Source organism: Populus euphratica, unplaced genomic scaffold, assembly GCF_000495115.2.
Source record: "Populus euphratica unplaced genomic scaffold, PopEup_1.0 scaffold81.1, whole genome shotgun sequence".
Lineage (NCBI taxonomy): Eukaryota > Viridiplantae > Streptophyta > Magnoliopsida > Malpighiales > Salicaceae > Populus > Populus euphratica.
In genome coordinates, this window is record NW_011499945.1 from 488,796 (window position 1) to 509,468 (window position 20,673).

General features: G+C 32.0%; 2 protein-coding genes across 5 annotated transcripts; both read left to right on the forward strand.

Moving 5' to 3' along the window:
• The first annotated feature begins 1,243 nt into the window (after positions 1–1,243).
• LOC105137458 (endoplasmic reticulum metallopeptidase 1-like) lies at positions 1,244–11,830 on the forward strand. Of its 4 annotated transcripts, XR_844588.1 has the most exons (22): positions 1,245–1,574; positions 1,681–1,766; positions 1,851–1,952; positions 3,016–3,122; positions 3,238–3,338; positions 3,596–3,683; positions 4,084–4,172; positions 4,419–4,558; positions 4,665–4,830; positions 4,981–5,116; positions 5,252–5,348; positions 5,630–5,756; positions 6,996–7,055; positions 7,140–7,261; positions 8,321–8,445; positions 9,148–9,372; positions 9,573–9,733; positions 10,168–10,331; positions 11,047–11,129; positions 11,209–11,294; positions 11,384–11,589; positions 11,750–11,830. XR_844588.1 is itself a non-coding variant. In XM_011043196.1 (21 exons), the coding sequence occupies exons 1-21, from the start codon at positions 1,368–1,370 to the stop codon at positions 11,525–11,527; spliced, it is 2,595 nt and encodes an 864-aa protein (XP_011041498.1). In that variant the 5' UTR covers positions 1,244–1,367; the 3' UTR covers positions 11,528–11,651. The 4 variants fall into 4 exon arrangements, 3 of the variants coding, with proteins under 3 accessions (XP_011041498.1, XP_011041497.1, XP_011041500.1); XM_011043196.1 differs by lacking the exon at positions 11,750–11,830 and having other exon boundaries at positions 1,244–1,574; positions 3,016–3,101; positions 11,384–11,651; XM_011043195.1 differs by lacking the exon at positions 11,750–11,830 and having other exon boundaries at positions 11,384–11,651.
• A 754-nt stretch (positions 11,831–12,584) lies between these two features.
• LOC105137459 (60S ribosomal protein L17-2) lies at positions 12,585–14,952 on the forward strand. Its single transcript, XM_011043199.1, has 7 exons — positions 12,585–12,691; positions 12,781–12,817; positions 12,914–12,954; positions 14,062–14,292; positions 14,372–14,474; positions 14,563–14,630; positions 14,718–14,952. The coding sequence occupies exons 1-7, from the start codon at positions 12,689–12,691 to the stop codon at positions 14,769–14,771; spliced, it is 537 nt and encodes a 178-aa protein (XP_011041501.1). The 5' UTR covers positions 12,585–12,688; the 3' UTR covers positions 14,772–14,952.
• Positions 14,953–20,673: the final 5,721 nt, after the last annotated feature.

The following is a 20,673-nucleotide window of genomic DNA, read 5'->3' on the forward strand; positions in this document are numbered from 1 at the left end:
AAAAGTTTCTTTAAAAAAATTAAAAAAATTTATTTATTTTAAATTAATATATTTTTAGTGTTTTTAAATTATTTTAATATGTTGATGTCAAAAATAATTTATAAAAATAAAAAAATATTATTAACATGTATTTTAATATAAAAAATTATTTTAAAAACAATCATAACCATATTCTTAAATAAACTAATAATTTATCCTCTATAAGATTTTTAAAAAAGATACTTAGATGAATTCATAACCATTGTCAAAAATATAAAAAACTATGCATGTCAATTTTGGATAATAATTTGATTATAACGAAAGTAAAAAATGAAGAATCCAATATCAAGTAAATTAGGAAACATAGTGTTTATATTGAATTTTTAAAAAAGTAAAGGGCTTAGATGTACATAATGTTTCAAAATATAAAATTACGAGGGCCTGAGGATAAATTTGACAAAGCCTATATTCCGATTTGGGATAAATTATTAGGTATAAAAAGAATGTAATTGTGAAATAAATTAATAGATTCCATGTTTTTTTTCCTTGGCGAGAAAAAAGAGGACAACTCCAAATATTCAAAATAACTCCTCTTCAAATTAGGTCGTTGAAAGCCACTCGTTATTTAATTGCATGATTCCATCAAATCAAAGGGTGATTTTGAAATCTTCATTTGTTATTTTATAGCTGTTCTTGCAACGTGTAATTCGAGTTCGGCTCTAGCTTGTCTTTCAGGCAATTAAAGCCCAAAACAAACATAGCTCTGGCCCATAAGATTAGCCCACAGAATTTCAACACCAGCAAACGTTGACGTAGTGGAGAAGGAAAAGGAATACCAACTGGCTGTTTAGAGTGTGTTTACGACTGTATTTGAAAAGTATTTTTAAAAAAAATAATTTTTTTTTATTTTAAATTAATATATTTTTAAATTTTTAAATTTTTTTGATATATTGATGTTAAAAATAATTTTTTTAAAATAAAAAAATATTATTAATATATTTTTTTAAATAAAAAGATTTTTAAAAATAATTACAATCAAACTCCCAAATACATGTTCAAATATACTCCTAGTTTGTCATCTCAATTTATTACCGGCAGATAATAACAAAACATGTTTTTTAATATTTTTTATTTACAATTAAATTAATATATCTTTTAAATTTGTTATTAATATTAGTATATTAAAATAATTTTAAAATAAACAAATAATTTAAAATAACAAAATTTAATTTTTTTAAAAATACTTTTAAAGCATCAAAATAAAGTAAAAGCTAAACTCCTACAACTCCTTCACACGCACACATAATATAAGAATTCCTTGTCATTGTGTTTTCCGTTCCAGTGTCGGAATACAATTTCCACAGGAAAAAGGGAAAAGAGATACAGAAATGGCGTTGAGGCTGAGCTCAAGAGACGTATCTGGATTCAAATTCCTCTTCTTTCTAGCGACCATCTTCAGTCTCATATCGGTTCTTGTTTACTCCGCAATTCACATGAAATTCATCAAGCCTCTCGAGATCGACGCCCCTCTCGATCGCTTCTCCGAGGCCAGAGCCATCCAACATGTTGCAGTTCTAACCAAAGACGACCGTCAGGTCAGCCCCCCCCCCTCCCCCCCCCCCCCCCCCCCCACCCACTGTCTTTGCACATATATAATTATTTAATTATCTATTAATTGGCTTTGACTTCGAAAAACTAAAGGAAGGGCGTCCTGGATTAAGAAAAGCGGCAGTGTATATTAAAGAACAGTTAGAAATGCTAAAGGAGAGAGCTGAATCCAATATCAGGTTCGCCGGTATGGTTCGCTTTTTAGAGAGAATTTAACTATGAGTTTGGTTTATTCACCCTTGTCATTTTTTTAAACTTTTCAGAATTGAGGTTGAAGAGGCAGCTGTTAATGGTACATTTAATATGATAGTTCTAGGGCACAGCATGTCTTTCGCTTATAGAAACCATATAAATATTGTTGCCAGGTAATCTCTTTACTTCTTGCTGAAATTCTATTGCCTGTTTGAGTCTGTGTTTCATGTCCTGACGTTCAATTGTTGTTAGTTAGAACCATCCGAGGAATGAGACTTTTTTCCCCATTAAGTATGAGTGTAGTTACAGTTAGCTTTCATATGGGGACCGGTATTTTTCTGTGGGATTTTCTTACATCCTCTAAGGTAATTTATGTCTTCCATTTCAATGGAAGGGGCCATATACCTTTGTCAAGATATTGTGGTCCTGGAGTTATTACATATAAGTTATCCAGCACCGAATCTGGTAGGAATAATAACAATCAAAGCCAAGGCTGGTAGGTGAGCCTAGTGACAGGAGACTATCTAGCTTGTCATTTGCTGGGTTAAAGATTTTTTTGTTTCAAAATGTCATGGCCTAAATGCTGAACTATTGACCCTACTTGTTCGGATGGGTGTTCACACTCCAAAGTGTTCTCCGACTGCATGCATACATCTGTAAGTAACTTAGTGCAACATGGAAAATTTCACTTAGAGGAATCAGACATTTAAAACTTCGCTGTTCACTGCTGGAACTAAAGCCAGGAAGCTGAATCATGTGATGGGAAAATGTTTAATTTTTTTCTTCTTCTTACCTCAGAAAATAATAATAAAGGTATCACATTATGTTTTTTATGCAGGGTCTTCAGTGCCTAACTACTATGTTTTATTAGTTACAGAATTGATAGGTTAGGAAATGGGAAAATAGGCTTTAGGTGGGTAATGGGGTGTGTTTAGCTTAAGGTTGTGTTCTAGAAATGTAAATGAACAAGGAACTAGGCTCAAGTAGGCTAAAAGGGAAGAAAACAAACCTAGCATCACTCTCGGGCTCATAGAAATCACTCCTATGAATTCTTAGGCATCACACCGAAGATAAGATGCATCACACATCTAAACCTTAAAGGCTTAAATCGCTTGTACTTTACATGTGGTATTATAATTGGCTATAATGTGTATGCCTTGTGACATGAAAAAGGTTGTATTTTTATCTTACATTTTTGGAAAACACCATTGTGGACTAACTTTTACTCAATGACAGGATATCATCAGCAGATTCGCAAGAAACTGACCCGTCTGTTTTAATTAATGGCCATTTTGATAGTCCTCTTGGTTCACCAGGAGCTGGTGATTGTGGTTCATGTGTTGGTGAGTAAATTACATCTCTTAACCATTTGGGCTGCCTTAAATATCTCAAACGTACTTGTTGCTTATGAATTTTCATGCTTAGCCATTTCATTTTGCATGTTTGATTGTTTTGCAGCATCAATGCTGGAATTAGCTAGAGTTACTGCAGAATCGGGCTGGATTCCTCCTCGGCCCATTATTTTTCTTTTTAACGGCGCTGAAGAACTTTTTATGTTGGTATAGGATCTATTCGCAAGCAATATTACTATGTGATTAGCTTTTTAAAACACTTGTTGTGTCAAGGTTTCTATTGTGGACCAATCATATTTCTGAAGATATTGAATGCAGTTTTCTTTTTCCTACTTTGTTAGCCAACCTCGACAAATATCTAGTAAAAAAAAAACATTTAATAGACCATTATTTCACTAGGTATTTTCTATTTTACTTCTCTCATTTTCAAGCTTAACAGAGGTTGGTTGATTATGGTGTTTCAGGGCGCACATGGCTTCATGAAGACACATAGGTGGCGTGATTCAATTGGAGCTTCTATAAATGTGGAAGCATCTGGGACATCTGGTCCTGGTAGGATGTGATCCAATTTGAATGTTACTTTTCTTCAGCCTTTTTAGATTGCATATGGTACATTGACTCAATGATTTGGAGAAAAGGGAACAGGATTTAGAGAAGAAAATGTAAAGCAGCCTGTGAACTACATGACACACAACTTTTTTCTTCCTTCATGATTGATCCAGGAAGCATCTTAAAGTTAGTTCAATGTAAATTCACATAATATCATAATGATTTTACCATGTTCTAGACATCACTCACTTCCTAAGCTGCCAGATATGGAAATATAAGAAATGAATTGAAACTTTATCTGTTGTTAGTTGGTAACATATGTTTTCTACTTTTTCTAATGGTCCTGAGTTGTGTGTAATGGTCCTGCTACTCTATGCTAATGTGAATACTGTTGTATTAACAGATTTAGTCTGCCAATCTGGACCTGGGTCTTGGCCTTCTCAAGTATATGCAGAGTCTGCAGTATATCCCATGGCACATAGTGCTGTTCAGGTTTTCTTTTCTTTTCTTGGTTTTGAAAATTAACTTCAAAACATTCTGATGATTGTTTTATTATATGATTACTTGTAAAGGAAACAGGCAAACAAATAACATTCATATAATTTTGTTTCACATCATTTGGGCCAGTATAAAACCCTCCTAACATATTAATGTGGCTTATCCCAATAGCTATCTGCTGGGCTTGTCTGCTGTTTGCATTTAATTGTTTCAATTCTAGTGATGTGTTTCTCTGTGTAGGATGTCTTTCATGCTATTCCTGGAGATACAGATTATAGAATATTTTCCCATGATCACGGAAACATTCCAAGCCTGGATATTATCTTTCTTCTTGGTGGTTATTACTACCATACATCCTATGATACATTGGACAAATTACCGTATGCTTTACTTCTGCCATTTCGTCATATAAATATTTCATTGGAATTCTTTTGTCACTTTATTCTTAAACGCATCCTCTTATGCCTCTGCATGTACTCACACCAGGCCTGGGATCATGCAAGCACGTGGAGACAATTTGTTCAGCATCCTGAAAGCCTTCACAAATTCTTCTAAGCTACAAAGTGCTCGAGAAAGAGAATATCTTGAAGCTTCAATCAATGACTACAAGGATGAGAGGGCTGTTTTCTTTGATTTCTTATCATGGTTCATTGTATGCTGCAAAATTTATGATATCTGCTCTATCCAATTTCATTATTTGTACTTAAATTTTAACTTCTTTATGACTCACTGTGTGATCTTATTATGACCTTGATTAATTCATAACATTGTCCTTATATCTTTAATGCTTTTTTTTTTCCAGATATTCTATTCAAGAAGGGTAGCTCTGGTACTTCATAGTATTCCCACTGTCATTTTTCTTGTCATGCCATTCCTTTTGCACTTTTGGGATTCTAGGTCACGTTCTTGTTTCGCAACCTTCTATGATTTTGTGAAAGGTTAGCTCTCTACTGCTGATTTCTATATGAATTTTTTTCATCTGAATCTCCATGCTCTGATACCCCATACACACAACACAAGACGTGCATATTGAAGATTTTGTGAATAATACTCAGAATTTGTTTACTTTCAAGGAATGCTTTTCCATGCTGCTGGAATTATATTGGCTATTATTTTCCCAGTTATCTTTGCCACTGTGAGACTGTTCTTCACTAGTTATGCGATGAGCTGGTGAGTTTGTTCTCTGTTTCTTTTCTTTTATTCTCCCTGAAATTTCAAATGGGATAAACTTCACCAGTTGTGAGCGTGGGGTCTCCATAACTGCTGGTCATGGTCTTTTTTCAGTAGTTTCATTGTATTCAACAGAAATATGAACTTCTATAGGATGATGATGTTATAATGAGGAACTTCCATGGGACACCATGAATGTCTTCTGTTACTCAGAAGTAGCTAGAGGATGACATTATAACTGTTGGTCGTGGTTCTCTTTGACATGCAAGATTCTAATGCAGGTTTGCACGTCCATACCTGGCATTCCTGATGTTTGTCCCAAGCTCAATTGTTGGTTTGCTGATTCCAAGAACTGTTTGGGGTTGTCCCCCCCCCTCTCAAGATGTTTCAGTCATCAATAAATCAGAGGTACAATTAGATATCATATAATTTTCAATTGATTACTTATGCATGCCAAGTTTGTTACATTAACACACATGACTAGAAGTGCTTGCAAATCAGGATTTTTTCTAGCTTTACATTCGAGGTTGCATATTCATTTGGAATATATCTTTGGTTGCTAATAAGAGTGAGTATGCCATTTAATATGGTATTCAAGTTGTGCAGCAACATTTACTGACTTCACCAATGCGAAGAAATTTCAAAATAATTGATCTGAATGCAAGTCTGCATCAAAATATGAGAAAACAAGATGAAACCAATTTATTTGGAATTGAAAACCAATACAGAAACATGATCAGAAGATAACTTGTTTTCATAAATGGGGAAAGAGTCCTCTGATTGCTAAGGATGAACAAACATTTGATATGCGTGGCATTTAGTAGAGATCAGTGGCCAATTTATGGTCACTTTCTTTACTTTGACTACTGTATTGTTGAGCTTCTCATTTAATAGAGCCTCATTGAAAAGTAAAGCATTAATTGTAATCTTAGGTCTAATTAAGATATTTGATAATTGTAAAAAGTTCTCCAAAATTGTTACTTTGACTACTGTATTGTTGAGCTTCTCATTTAATAGAGCCTCATTGAAAAGTAAAGCATTAATTGTAATCTTAGGTCTAATTAGGATATTTGATAATTATAAAAAGTTCTCCAAAATTGAATTGCTGAAAACTATTTTCTTGAATGAAAACTGTTTTCTTGAATTGCATCAGCTACTTTATATGAATGACGGACATGTTTTACTTCTTTCTTGTAAAAGTTTGTTTCTTTCCTTATGATGTTAACTATGGGTCATTGCTTGGCACAATGGTAAAAATAAACTTGTGGCTTGCAACCAACAAGGTTGCGATTTGAGCCCTGAGAACAACATGCAACTTCATGTTAAAAGGTAGAATGGCAAGATTGCTTCCAAATTCTCTTTCCAAGACTCCCCTTTAATGGGTCAAATTGCAATCTTCATAAGATAAACTTTCCATAAAATATGCAATCCCACCACATTTGTTAGTGATTTGATTCATTGGACTCTTTGATTTGCGTTGTATGGCTAATCATATATTCCCCCCTTATTTTAAATTGCTTGGTAGAATTATGCCTTACTTGGAGTTTGCTGGAGTTGTGTATGTGTCTGGATGGGTGTTAAATCTAATGCAGGAGCACCATCCATCACTGAAGGTAGCAGATATCTGAAATGGAGTGTATTTTGTAGGCTCTATCTGAAGAAGCAAGGTTTTGGGGAGCATTTGGATTTTATGCTTGCATAACTTCGGTATTCAGTTTACTATTTAGAAGAAATCTTTGTGGCTTCTAGATTTTGATAGTTTCTAAAATTTGCTAACTATAGTAAAGGCAGGCCTATCTGGTAGCTGGGCTCGGTGGAGGGTTTCTCACCTTTGTTGTTTTGGCATCTATGCTTCCTGCATGGATCTTCTTTTCCCTATCTGTCAAGTCCTATGATCATCATCAATCACCCAGGTACTGATTTTGATGGATCACAATCAAATTCCTTCTTGTTAATGTTGGCTTGAATTTTTCTTCCCATCTGCTTATCATGTAGAAGTTGCATGTATCTCATTGCTGGTTTCTGATGTTGTATTTGGAGACTCCTTAAATTTGTTAAGATGTTAATATCTCTTACAGCTACTTTGAAATATTATCTTTTCTCTAAATGTTGAAGCATGCCTAAAAATATCAGCTCTTGGGTGATTCATGTCTATTTATGTATCCCATGTATGCGAGGCGTTTACCTTTGACGAGTTTTTAATAAATTTTAGTATACTGCAATGGTTGTAGCCTCAAAATATAAGCTCTGGCTGATTTTTCACCATTCAAGTATGCTGGACTTCCATTTTAGTAACCCTTTAGCATTGTTTTGGAGCCTCCTTGGAAGATAGGCGTGTTGTCATCTTCAAATGTCTTTCAGTTTTCTTTACAACACACATCATGTTGAACCCTAACACAACAGTTGCCATCAAGCTGTCCTTCCTTACAATGTTAACTTTGTGAGAAGAGGCTTCAATTAATTGAAAGACAATATCAAATATTCTATTGCTGAATTATTTTCAAGAACCGGTCCTTGTGATCCACTTAATTGACTGTTGATTCTGTTGAAATGCATCATGTTGTTGTCTGCTGCTCATGTTTTGGGCTGTTGTTTCATTGGATCCAAAGTGCAGCTTGTTGATGGCATGTCTTAGAACTTTGGAACATTTTGAGAGTTCACACCTTGTTTCTCTGTTGTTTTTTTTTTTCTTTGGTGGGTCGGATCTTGTGGCACTTATTTCCTTTATTATTTTTAATTGTTTTCTTTCATTTTTTCTTTTTATTTACAAGAAGACTTGAAACTGTCTTGCAGGAGATTAATGGTGATAGCATGCCAAATGGAACCATAGATTGTTGTCTCTTTGCTCTTTTTCCTCACATTAAAGTCCTTTTTTTTTTTTCTCTGTATTTTAGTGACTTTCTAATCGGAAAAAAGGTGGTAAATGGCAGTGAAATAAACAGAAATGGTCTGACTTATGCTCTTTCTTTCAGGCCAGCAGTTTTTTATGTAATACCTCTAATTCCATGTCTCACTTACTCAGCATATTTTAGTGGATTTGTAATCCAATTTTTGATCGAGAAGATGGGTATGATAGGTTTTCTCCCACCTCCCTATGGTTGGTATTCCTGACTATTTACTCTGATGTCATTTATATCTGCCTTTTCAATTGGATTATTTCTGGTTTTTCTTCTGAACTTGAGACAGTGGCAAAACTGTTGAATCAATATTTGTTCATTTCTCACATTTTAACTGTAAAATTGAATTTTGTATAAATAATACTGTCAGTAAGTGCAAATTGCATACTACATGAGGTTTATCAATACTCTTTTCACCTTTTGTTGAATTCATGGACTCAGAGATCCTGGTATTTTTTTTTCGCTGTGCTGATTGTCGAGAACTTTTGGATAGGTGTAAAAAAGGAAGAATTGGCCTGTTAGTAATTTCAAACTGATTGTTAAATGAATTATCCTTTCTATATATTTTTTCTATCTTAGGTTCAAATATTAAGAATTCTTGATATAGCATTTCATTTTGTTGAATAGACTTTATTATTGACTGCTTTCATTGCATATCATATGTTTGTACTTGCAACTTCCCCATGGCTAAAAGAGGATGATGAACCTATCTCTTTAAAATTTCTTTTTTGTATTCTTGTCCCGATGACTTTCAAGTATGCCACACCTCAGGGTGGTTTTATTTCCAGTAGTCAATAATTTACTGAAGAATCATTATGGTTGTTTTGTACGATTATAGTTAAGCATCAATTATATGCTCCGAAGTGAAGAGTGGATTATGATTATTAGATCCGTATTTGCAGGGTATTATGTTGCTGATGTTTTCGTGGCAGCAACAATTGGCGTTGCAACTGGTTTGTGTGTGGGCCCAATAATACCTGTGTGTAGTCACTGGTTAGCTCGGTCTTCAATCTTGCAGCTCTTGTTGCATGTTAGTGTGCTTGCTCTGGCTTTGTCATCTCAGTTCTTTCCATACAGCAATCTTGCACCAAAGAGGGTTGTTTTTCAGCATACACTTGTTACTACAGGTATGAAGATGAGAACACTTGATCTTTAAAGCCGTTTAAAACTTTAGCGAGTTAGAACTGCTGGACAGCAATTGATGTGTGAATAGGAACAGAGTTCAATTATTAGCTCTGTTATTGGCTTCTTGATTTGTTCTGATTTCTAAAGCCCTGTTTCTCATCCACCTTGCCTGAAAACATCTTTTTCTTGTGTTGATTGACAGATGCGAATAGGATTGTGAACTCCAGCTATGGATTTTCTGTTTTAGATTCCAATTCTTTAACATTTCTTTTCAAATATGCTCCTGAAGTGGCAAAGGGACTGCATATGGGCCAAGAGTTATCTTTGGAAACTGCTGATATGTCTCCCCGAGAGACCTGGTTGGTAAGAAAATTTTGCCCTTGATGTCTGCTGCTAATGCTATGTCACATTTATATTTTGAGGTCGCTCTTTTGCCTCGTCAAGATACAACAAAAATTATAGAACTTGCAACGGCATCCACAGCAGATGGGTGGTTTAAATCTGGAAGCATGTGATAATTTCCTTTTAATTTGTTTATCTTTCCTCTCTCCCCAACCTGGGGCATTTTTCATAACAGCCTTGTTGAAACATACAGGGGGCGGTATCCTATTCTGAACTCATAAGTTATGTCAGGTTTTCTCAAATTCCATTGGAGCAGTAGATTTAATTTCTGTGCCCAGCAAGAGCAAATTACTTCGTTTTGAATTACATGTTCTATAATGATTGTAAATCCTTCAAATCCATAGATAAACCTTTATTTTGTGTAACTTTCTTTCTTTCTTCAATTTCTTTGGCAGGGAATTTTTCCGGTGTCTCTTTTGTTTTCGCAAAGCTTAAAGTTCCCTGCAAGGAGTGATGGTGTTTTTAAACAATATAGATATTTCCCCTACTTATCTACTTACAAGCCACATACCATCTCTAACGATAGATCTCGGAGAGTTTACTTGGAATTTTCCTTGGGGTAAGTAGAATGAACTAATGATCATGGAAGTGCATGAAAAGTTGTTTTGTGCTCCAAAAATCTAGTTCTTTGAGTTTGTGCATCCTCAGTTTGGAGGGATAGGATGTGGGTATGCTCATAGTTCAACTGTATGCTCAGCAAGTAACTGTTGGGCATTTTTGACAGTAGCGCAGTGTGCTTGCTTGGGGGAGGAATTCAAACCTGGATTATTCCAGGTGAGGGAGGGTATGCTGTCTAGCTCAGCTACACCCTCTCATTTGAAACCATGGGACCATGTTGAAAGATCTCGATGCTGCTTTAACAAAATTACTGCTCTTTCAAATGAACAAACTGTCTATATGTTTCTTGCCTGATTTGAATATACATGTATCGGGTAAATATGTGTTTTTGCACTGTATGTTTAATGGATAATTGGTAGATGCTCAATAAATCCCAGACATGGGGCAAAAAACTTGGAGTGACTACAACAGGGATGCTATTTGACTGCATAGGAGTGAAACAACTAAAAAAAGTTCAGTTTAAAATTCAATTCTAACCTTGTGTTCTCATGAATACTTTGTGTGTATGTTACATCCTAGAGCATAGATTTCTTTTCTAACCTTGTGTTCTCATGAATACTTGTGTGCGTATGTTATATCCTAGAGCATAGATTTCTTTTTTAACAATTTTTATTCAGATGCGTGGGTTTTTATCTTCATACGTTGTGTCTTTTTAGTGATTTGGAGGAGGTTTGGGTTGCAGTCCTTAACATCACCGGTCCTTTATCAAGCTGGTCATTTGCAGACAACAAGCTTCCAGGTATGAAATTTTAAGATTCCACTTTTACTTATGAGCATTTTGCTTTGTTGTACAAGCAATCACCCTGGAAATCGCACAGATCCTGAAACAGTGGAAGGTGGTCCGCCATCCTACATATTGAGACTTAGTGGATCCAGCCAAGCAAACTGGACTTTCTGGTTAGAGGTAAAGTTCTGTCTTTGATTTGGTTAGGCTACAAAGATGATCTTTTTACACAGTTCAATTCTGTTTTCTGTTCTCTTTGGAAATAACAGGCCAGCAGTTCTGATGATTTAAGGGTGGAAGTTGCTGTGGTAGACCAAGTTTTAGATGATGAAGCACAGAGGTTGAAAGGCCTTTTCCCAGACTGGGCTGATGTCACTGCTTATTCTAGCTTTATGTCCAGCTACATTTTCTAATCCTCTGGATTTTTGAACTTCCAGTGTATAAAGTTTGCCCGAAAATTATATAGACCCAAATGATAACCATAGCAAATATCGTTCAAAATTAAAATTGCGGAAAATTACAAAGCGGCATGGCCAATGATCCTGAAGCTGTTGTGCTCCAAGACATAGCCTAAAACATCATTTTTCAGCTATCATCAGTTGTTCTTCAATACATTATAGCCTGAAACACCATTTTTCAGCTGTCATTAGTTCGACGAACGATCAACCAAGAACTACAAACACCAATATTAATCGAATCATCTTCAACTGGTTTCAGGTTCTAGCAAACTGAGCCTCTTCAACTCGCAACTTTTGAAAATTGGGATATCAATAGTTGTTTGAGTTGGCTATTTTAATAACAATTAAAAAACAAAGCAAGTAATGGATAGGATTAATGTCAGCCATGTCCGTTGTATGAGTGTACTTGACTGCAAGCTGGTTGATCAATAAATCTCGTTGGCTTATAAAAAATATTAGTAATATATATATATTCTTACCAGGAGATGCTCCTTAATTACAAGAAACTAAAGAGGCTTCAAATTCGAATTAAGTATATTTCTTTAATTTTTTTTGAATTCGAATTTTGGAATCAATAATTAAATATTTTATTAAATATTCTTCAATGTACTATATTGATATAGGGATGTAGCTTTAAAATCGTTCAGAAGAGAATTTAGATGTAACCTTTGACATCAAATAAAAAAGTATGAATGAAAGCATGAATTATCTTATGTAAAAAGAAAAAAAAAACACTTCTTAATTAGTAGGCTATTATATCTTTTATGTACCCTAAAAGCCTATTTGGCCTGATATTATTTTTTCTGAAAATATTTTTTTATTTTTAATGGTAATATATTAAAATTATTTAAAAAATACTAAAAAAATATGTCTTTCAAATGAAATCTACTCAACACCTAAAAAAGAAAAAGAGGTGGGCTTCAGAAGACAAGCTGAATAAAAAAAAAACCCAAGCCCAAAAGGAGCAGCGTTGAAGTCAGTCTGCAGCAGGAATTAGGGTTTCTTTCACTTAGAAACCCTATATAAACCGCACTCAGCAGCTTCTCCGCCTCTCCTCTGCTAGAGCCACCAATTCAACGTCTCTCCAGCTTCGACAAGGCAGAAGGTGCAGCCACCATGGTACGCCACCGCTTCTCTTTTCCTTTCTTTCTTACATTGAATCTCCACATCACTAAATGACATTATGTCCCTTGTTTTTCTTTTCCCAGGTGAAGTACTCTAGAGAGCCTGATAACCCCACCAAATGTAAGTCAACTAATATTCTTCCATTTGGGTTTCCCGAGCGTGCTTATCACTGAAGGAGATCTTAACTTGTTGTTATCATGTCTGATTTTTTTGCAGCTTGCAAGGCAAGGGGCTCTGACCTCAGAGTTCACTTCAAGGTATTATGTGTAGAGTTTTGATTGGTTTTGTTTTGTATGGCCGTTGTTATCCGAGGAACAAAAAAAGTTGATTTATTAGTAAAAACCTGATGAAAAATTGCCCATGTGAACCGGCCTCTCGTAAACTTCAGGCAAATCAATTTCGTTGTTATTGGGTGAACCTCTGTTTTTTTTCTCTGTGGCTGAAGGTTCAGTAAACGATGACACATTTTTCTTACTAAAAATTTGTTTAAATGAATAGTTTTTGTATAGGTTTAATTAATTAATATACACCTTTTGGCTTATGCTGGTGTTAAATGATTTTTTACCTGAATTTTGCTTTTGTTGAAGAGTTATTTGATGTAGAAGCTGGTGAATTACATGTTTTTTCCCCCGATCCTTCAGGAAATGACATAACAAAATTATATAATATTGTGGCTATATCTATTTTTTTGGACAATTAAGTCTTAAATTTAAAAATTATGAAGCTTTGGTTAGGTTATCCGATCTTTCATGTATGGTTAGTTGTATCATCTGTTGTTGACAATTTGAATTAAGGATAAAGGAAATCTCTTTCCTGGTAAATAAGATCATGTGGAAGATGAGAAATGAGTTTTTGAATATTTCATCAACAAGAAATGGAGACACTGGATGTTTTTCTTCATTATGTCTATTGATTGACATGTTTTGATTGTAATCGAAAAAAAAACCCTCCATTTTTTCTGTTCTGATTCTTATCCTGATGAAAAAAGCAGGGTCTTGTTGCCTTTTTGTGAACAGGGCTCTTGTAAACTTCAGGAACATTAATTGCATTGTTATTGGGTGAACCTCTGTTGTTATTGGTGGCTTAAGGTTCAGTAAATGATGTAACATTGGTTTTCATATTGATGTTTCTCCATGCATATTTGAAGTGTTGGTTCCCTTTTATAGCTGTATTGATTTCTATCCATTGATGATCGGACCATTGTTTCTGATTAGCTTAGCCCTCTCAATTGCTTTAAGTACTGCATTTTAAAAAACCGGTTAGTCATAACATGCATTGGATGATCTTGATTGTAATTATGTTTCCTCCATTGATAGATTTTCTAAGCTTGTTTTGACATTTGCATCCATTTTAATGTCATGCAGAATACAAGAGAGACAGCGTTTGCTCTAAGGAAGTTGCCTCTGGTCAAGGCCAAGAGGTATTTGGAAGATGTTATGGCTCACAAACAGGCCATTCCATTCCGACGTTTCTGTGGTGGAGTTGGGCGCACTGCACAAGCAAAGAACAGGCACTCTAACGGACAAGGACGATGGCCCGCCAAGTCTGCCAAGTTCATCCTGGATTTGCTCAAGAATGCCGAGAGCAATGCTGAGGCATATCTATCCTCTTATTTGTCTTCACTGTCTCATCATCTTCTGCTTTCCATTTTACTGACATTGCTTACTTTTCCAGGTCAAGGGTTTGGATGTGGATGCACTCTACATTTCTCACATCCAGGTGAATCAGGCACAGAAGCAGAGACGTCGTACTTATCGGGCGCATGGAAGAATTAATCGTAAGCTTGTTTTGATTAGATTGGTATTAGTTAATCTTACAATTACATTTCCATCTGTATTCACAGGAATCTTTTTTTTCCTTTCCAGCTTACATGTCCAGCCCTTGCCACATTGAGTTGACTTTATCTGAAAAGGAAGAGCCAGTTAAGAAAGAGGTAAATTCATTTCTTTCTGATTGTTAGATGGTTTAATTAATATGCTAGTGTTTTTTGGACCTTTCTAATTGTGTACTTGTATTGCAGCCTGAGACCCAGCTAGCAACCAGCAAGTCAAAGAAGTCTCAATCTTCCTCCTGAGTGGCGATCTTAGTTCAGTGTGGATCCCCTTTTGATTTCTGTGTTTTTTCCTTAAGGATTTTGTTGCGTATCTTATAGAATGATCAGATTTTTAGATGTATTGGACATCTCGTATGTTGATTTCGAATTATGTTTAGTTCTTTGTTCTATGAGAAATGTCTTGGCGAGTTTATTTGAAGTCTATTTTCGTCACTGTTTTTATCATAAATTGATAAATAGTCCTTGATAATGGTAATGAGCGGCCGTGTGTGAACCACCCTGTAGTTTTCCATCCCTGATGTGCCCTTAGGAGTGAGAAACCAGTTTCGATTTGAAAGTTATCCAGATTGTCAGACTTATGTCCCCTTGTTGTGGTAGTTGTATTCACCAAAGTGTCCTTGTTGACCTGGTTTCCAGGGTCTCAGAATCGTTAAATATTTATGTTTGATCTCCCTCGCCTTGTTCCTTGCTGCCTTTTCCAGCTCGGTGCTTGGGGGGATTTGGAAATGTAACGAGCCGAATGAACTTGGTCTGCGACTCGAAACGAGTCGAAGTTTTTTATACCACTGAAACTGTTTTCGCAGAAAGAATAGAGTGAGCTAGATTATTTGTAGGCCTGTGTTAAGCTGAATGCCGGGGGGGAAAAGTCGGTGATGCAATCGCATAAACCTTGTTGAGCTAAAAAAATATTGATAAAACTAAAAAAAACAATGAAACTAAAATTCAAACAAATTAAATATGAAAAAATATTTTTTTAAAAAAAAAAAACCTGATTTGAGCTGACTTAAATGAGAATGCTAAAGTATGATAACTTGAGATAGCATACCAAAATATGTAATAGTTGGAGTTCAATTCCAAACATCCAAAAAAAAAAAGACAAAAAAAATCTAAACAAACCAAGCAAGTTAACTAAACTTTACAATTCAAAGAATAAAAAAAAAATATTATAAAAACTTAATCTTAAAACAACATAATGTTGAATGACAAAACATAAAAAATATTAAATTAAAAAAAAATCAAGCCAACCCACTAAATTTACAATCTAAGTGATAAGACCGAGATAAACAAATAGAAAGTAAATAAAAAAAATATGATGACTAGTATAAAAAAAAACATTAACTTTGAAAGATGGAACTAAAAAATAAAATTAATTCTCAACATATATAATGTTGAAGGATAAAATCAGAAAAAAAAAATCAATTAAAAAATTTATCAAAATAAATTTAATAAATAAAAAGATATAAGATAACCTGGGTCAGTTTGGAAATTCACTAAAAAATCCTATAGAAAGAAGAAGAAAAAAAGAACAGGGCGTAATAACTAATAATGTAAACATTGAAGGATAAAACTAAAAAAAAAATATGAGTTAAAAAAATAGGCAAACATTCTAAACTTGGATTAATGTCTCAAATTTACAATCCATAAAATCTTAGACTCAACTGAATTAAAAAGCTCAATTTGTGACCAATTTAATATTAAATGATAAAATTATAATTAAAAAAAAACTAACTAAATAAAATTTAACAAAGAATGATACATACAAATATTTGATATAACCTAGGTCGTTTTAAAAATTAATGAAAAGTTATACAAAAAGCAAATAATAAATATAACAAAACTCAATATGCAGTTGAATAAATGATAAAATTGAAAAATACATGAGATTAATGAAAAAAAAAACTAAGCAAACTCAAATGATTCTCCTAAACTTAAGCTAGTTTCTAGAACTTGAAACCAATAAATTCAAACTCGGGCTCAATTAAGAAGCCGAATTCCCAACTAATTTGATGTTGAAAGATAAAAATAAAAAAAATATCAATTTAAAAAGTTTGTCAAAGCAAAAAAATAACAATCAAAATAATGAGGATCAATTTTGATAGGGAAAAAACATGAGGATGATGAAATTGTAAAAAAAAAAAACAAATAAAAAAAGTATATCAAATAAAAAAACAACAATTAAAAGATTGAGGATTAATTTAAATTTTTTTAAAAATGAATGAGGATAAAATTAAAAAAGACATTCTAATTATATAGATTATTCCAAATAAAAGAAACAATATTCAAAAGAATATGAATTTAGTATTGAAAAAAAATACATATTAAAGGGATTGTTTTTAAGTTTTTAAAAGGCAAGGAGAAAATCGAGTGATGGGGAAATGAAGGAAAATAGAAAAAAAAAAGTTTGTCAGTGTAAAAAAAAAGAACTGTTATATGCCGTTTCATCACAAAAAAGATCTCAAGATGATTTAAATATTTTCATTAAAGGTGATGTTTGGTGTTCAGACGAGACCCCTGACACGCTTTTTAAATGACAGGAGGGTCGCTGGTTGTTACATGTGTTAGTAAGTTTATTTTTAAATAAAATTTAATAAATACTTAGATACTAAAATTTTCCAAAGTCACCTTGATATTAATAAAAATAAAATATAGTAAAAAGACAAAAATAACCTAGAAAAGAGTTTAGTGGATTTTGCCGGTAAGTATAATAAAGTCATCTTATTGGTTTAAAAAAATAAAGAAACCAAAAGTGCCCCCCCACATGTTAAGTAATCTTTTTTACATGAGGGGTAACTAAGTAATTTCACAATATAAAAAAATAAAAATACTAGTCTATCTTTGTATAATTTGAAAATGACAATTATATTATAATAAAAAGATCATCACAGTGAAAAGATCATGTTTTTTTTAATACTTAGTTTAAAAAAAATTTAATTCTAAATATAATTTTATAATTATACTATTACAATAAATATTATTCTTCAACTTGTTGTGCAATGAAAAAAGGCCAAGGAGTCTTATGTTTTTGTGAATAATATTGCCAAAGTGGATTTTTTATTTTTCAATGGGAACTACAATGTTGTTTTATTAAAAATGCATCAATCTATGCTCTTATGTATCTTAGATTCAACCATCCAACATATTAAAAATCCTAGAAATTGAATTCATTTGTATCTTAAAGGATAAATTGAAAAATTAATAGACATAACTAAAAAAAATTAGATAATTGATATAACAACAAAAAGTTTTAATGAAATAAAATAGTTTGACAAAATCACATTTTAGAAGTTTGCCATTTACTGTATGTCACTATTCTTAAGCATAAGATGGTTAAACTATGTTATTTCTAACTTAACTGATTGACCGATTTGTAATAATTAGTGGAACTAGTCGACTAATTCTAAAAATAATAAGAAACATCTCAAAATTGTCAAAATTACGAGATCTTAGAGAGATTTTTGATATCTAAAAATTTGATAATCCACATAGAAACACAATGATTATTATAAAGAAAACAACCTTTGAAAACTTATATAAAAATTTGAGTTCGATCTAATAATTGGATAAAAAATTATGGTGTTTTTGAATTGTTTTTTTGATCTCGTGCAACCAAACCTCCTTTTAGACTAAGACCTATCACACTGATTTATAAATGCATCTACGAGGCTATCCATATAATCTATTTAAGACATATTCTCATTTAGTCATGAATATTGTGAATCCTATTTCCCCTATACTCTTAAGTATATAAAAATCCTCTAGAAATTTAACATATTTCCTTCATCACTAAATACATGTCAATAATATCTTTCATCAATATTAATACACACATAAAAAAAATATTTTTTCTTTTTAATACTATCAGGATAACATTAAACTTTAGTCCCTTCTCTATAAAGACTTATGAATTATTAATATATCATGAATTCTTTAACTTGAAAGGTTTAGAATTATCATTTTCTATTATATATTTATTTTTAGAGTATCTTTCTATAATATTATTGAATTTTTTCTCAAAAAGTTATGAACTTAATTATTAAAGACTTTCTAAATTCATCAAAAAAGATATTTTATAGGTATCAGATATCCATTTCTAGCCACATTGACTAGAAAGAATATAATAGATTATTGAAATTAAAAAATTAACTAATTATTTAAGACATAAATCTTTCTCTTTCTACATTACTAGAAATTTCTTGAACATCATCAATTTAATTTACCAGCAATTTAGTTTGTGTTGATCCTTTAGATATAGAAGGGATCCCTCACCTTATTTTAGTTATAGAGATATAATTTTATTTTTTAATATAAAATTTGAATTTATATCTTATAATGTGTAAAAGATTCTTATGATTTTATGTAAAAATTGAAGGTCTATTTTATTAATCTTATTAGTAATTGACGTGTAAAAGAATGTAATTGAGGATGCAGTTTTTTGAATTTAGATTTTATTTTTATAAAATTAATAAAAAAAATAAATTGAATTGGCATCGCAAGAGTACAAACAACACAAGTAAAAGAAATCCTTTACTTGACTTGATTCAATTAGGTAGAATCCAAAGTGAATTATAAATTTAAATATGTGAAATTAAAACAAGTAAAATAAATTAGAAATATAAAGTTATATTATGTACTTTTTAGGATAATTTTAAAATCTGGTTTGGCAAGTTGAACTGAGACTTGGTTGATTTCAAGGTTAGAATCGAGCCGAGTTTATAAAAATACAAGAATAGTTAAAAACTTGATCGATCCAATGGATTGACCCAATAATTTGATTAAAAATCCGATCACAACTCGTTAATTATTTTTTTTATTAAAACAATATTATTTTAATTTATATATTAAAAAGATTAACTTTAATGACCTGATTAAAATCAAATATTAAAAAAATTAACTTTAATGACCTGATTAAAATCAAATGACATGATCAAAAACTGTAATTCTAGCTTTACACCAAGTTTAAAAACACTACTTTTGAGAGAAAAAAGTAATAATTTATAAGAGAAAATCCAATGCCAAACAAAGGAATATTGAATTTAAAATTATCTATTCTTTTCATTAAAAATATTTTATCTTTAGCCTTTTCTTTTTTATGTAAGTAGTTTTTATTTTTTAAATTATTTTTTATTAAAAAAATATTATTTTAATATATATTCAATTAAAAAAATACATTTAAAAAACATATACTTTCCATAATTTTTGAAAGTGCCCATACAGATGGTGCTTTTTCATTGAAAGACTCGATTGGGGATAATGCATTTCTGCACTAAAATCGAATTAGGTCAATTTTGAAATTGTTTTTGAATTTTGAATTTATTGATTTAAAAGACGGAAAGGTTCAACCCATTTATTTAATTTTGTGCATTTTTTTATCAGGAATATATTGATTTCATTGAACAGATAATAGCGAGAGAAAAAACATTTAATAGCAAACTTTTTATATTTCAAAGAGATAAAAGAAGAGAGAGAATAAAACGGAATATGTGTTTTCTTAAAAAAGAAGTAAGGCCGGTCCATCTTCTTTAATACTGCAGAACAGGGCAGAGAGAGAGAAAAAGGTCAATCAGTCAGTCGGCAGCGACAGCATTTTGGATTTTTTCTTCAAATTAGTAAAGTAAATTAAAAGTTTTTAGCAAAAATAACATATTAAAAAAAAACTTGATGAAGTAATATAATTTTATTTTATCACACTTCTATAATAAAATATTCTAAATGTTACAAGAGAGTTGTCACATTTTATAACAATGACATTTAAATATATATTTTTTTAAATGCAATAAATATCAAAAGATATGGTAATTAAATATAATTATATAATCAATTTATTGTTTCACATAATAACTATAATTTTATAAATTTTTTCTTTTAAATATAATTTTATAAGTAAAACTTTATATCTTTATTCAACTTGTAAATTAAAAAATAATTTTAAATTAAAATCTTAAAAAATTATTATCATATAATAATTTTTATTAATAATTCTGCGTAGTCAAATTTAAATATATTATAATTAGATAAGAATGTGGACTAAATAAATTATATGAATAATTTAATAAATACATATATAGATAAATGAAAACATGTTGGGCTTATAAGGAGAGCTGGTGGCGCCAAATGGCGCCAAATAAAAGTAATGGCTAAAAAA

Excerpts from the sequence above, each read along its gene's own strand:
- LOC105137458 (XM_011043195.1), top strand. The coding sequence starts at position 1,368 with ATGGCGTTGAGGCTGAGCTCAAGAGACGTATCTGGATTCAAATTCCTC. Across the intron at positions 4,559-4,664 it reads GATACATTGGACAAATTACC|GCCTGGGATCATGCAAGCAC; the intron begins GTATGCTTTACT and ends TACTCACACCAG. Across the intron at positions 5,117-5,251 it reads CTTCTATGATTTTGTGAAAG|GAATGCTTTTCCATGCTGCT; the intron begins GTTAGCTCTCTA and ends TTTACTTTCAAG.
- LOC105137459 (XM_011043199.1), top strand. Across the intron at positions 12,818-12,913 it reads GCCTGATAACCCCACCAAAT|CTTGCAAGGCAAGGGGCTCT; the intron begins GTAAGTCAACTA and ends ATTTTTTTGCAG. Across the intron at positions 12,955-14,061 it reads ACCTCAGAGTTCACTTCAAG|AATACAAGAGAGACAGCGTT; the intron begins GTATTATGTGTA and ends AATGTCATGCAG.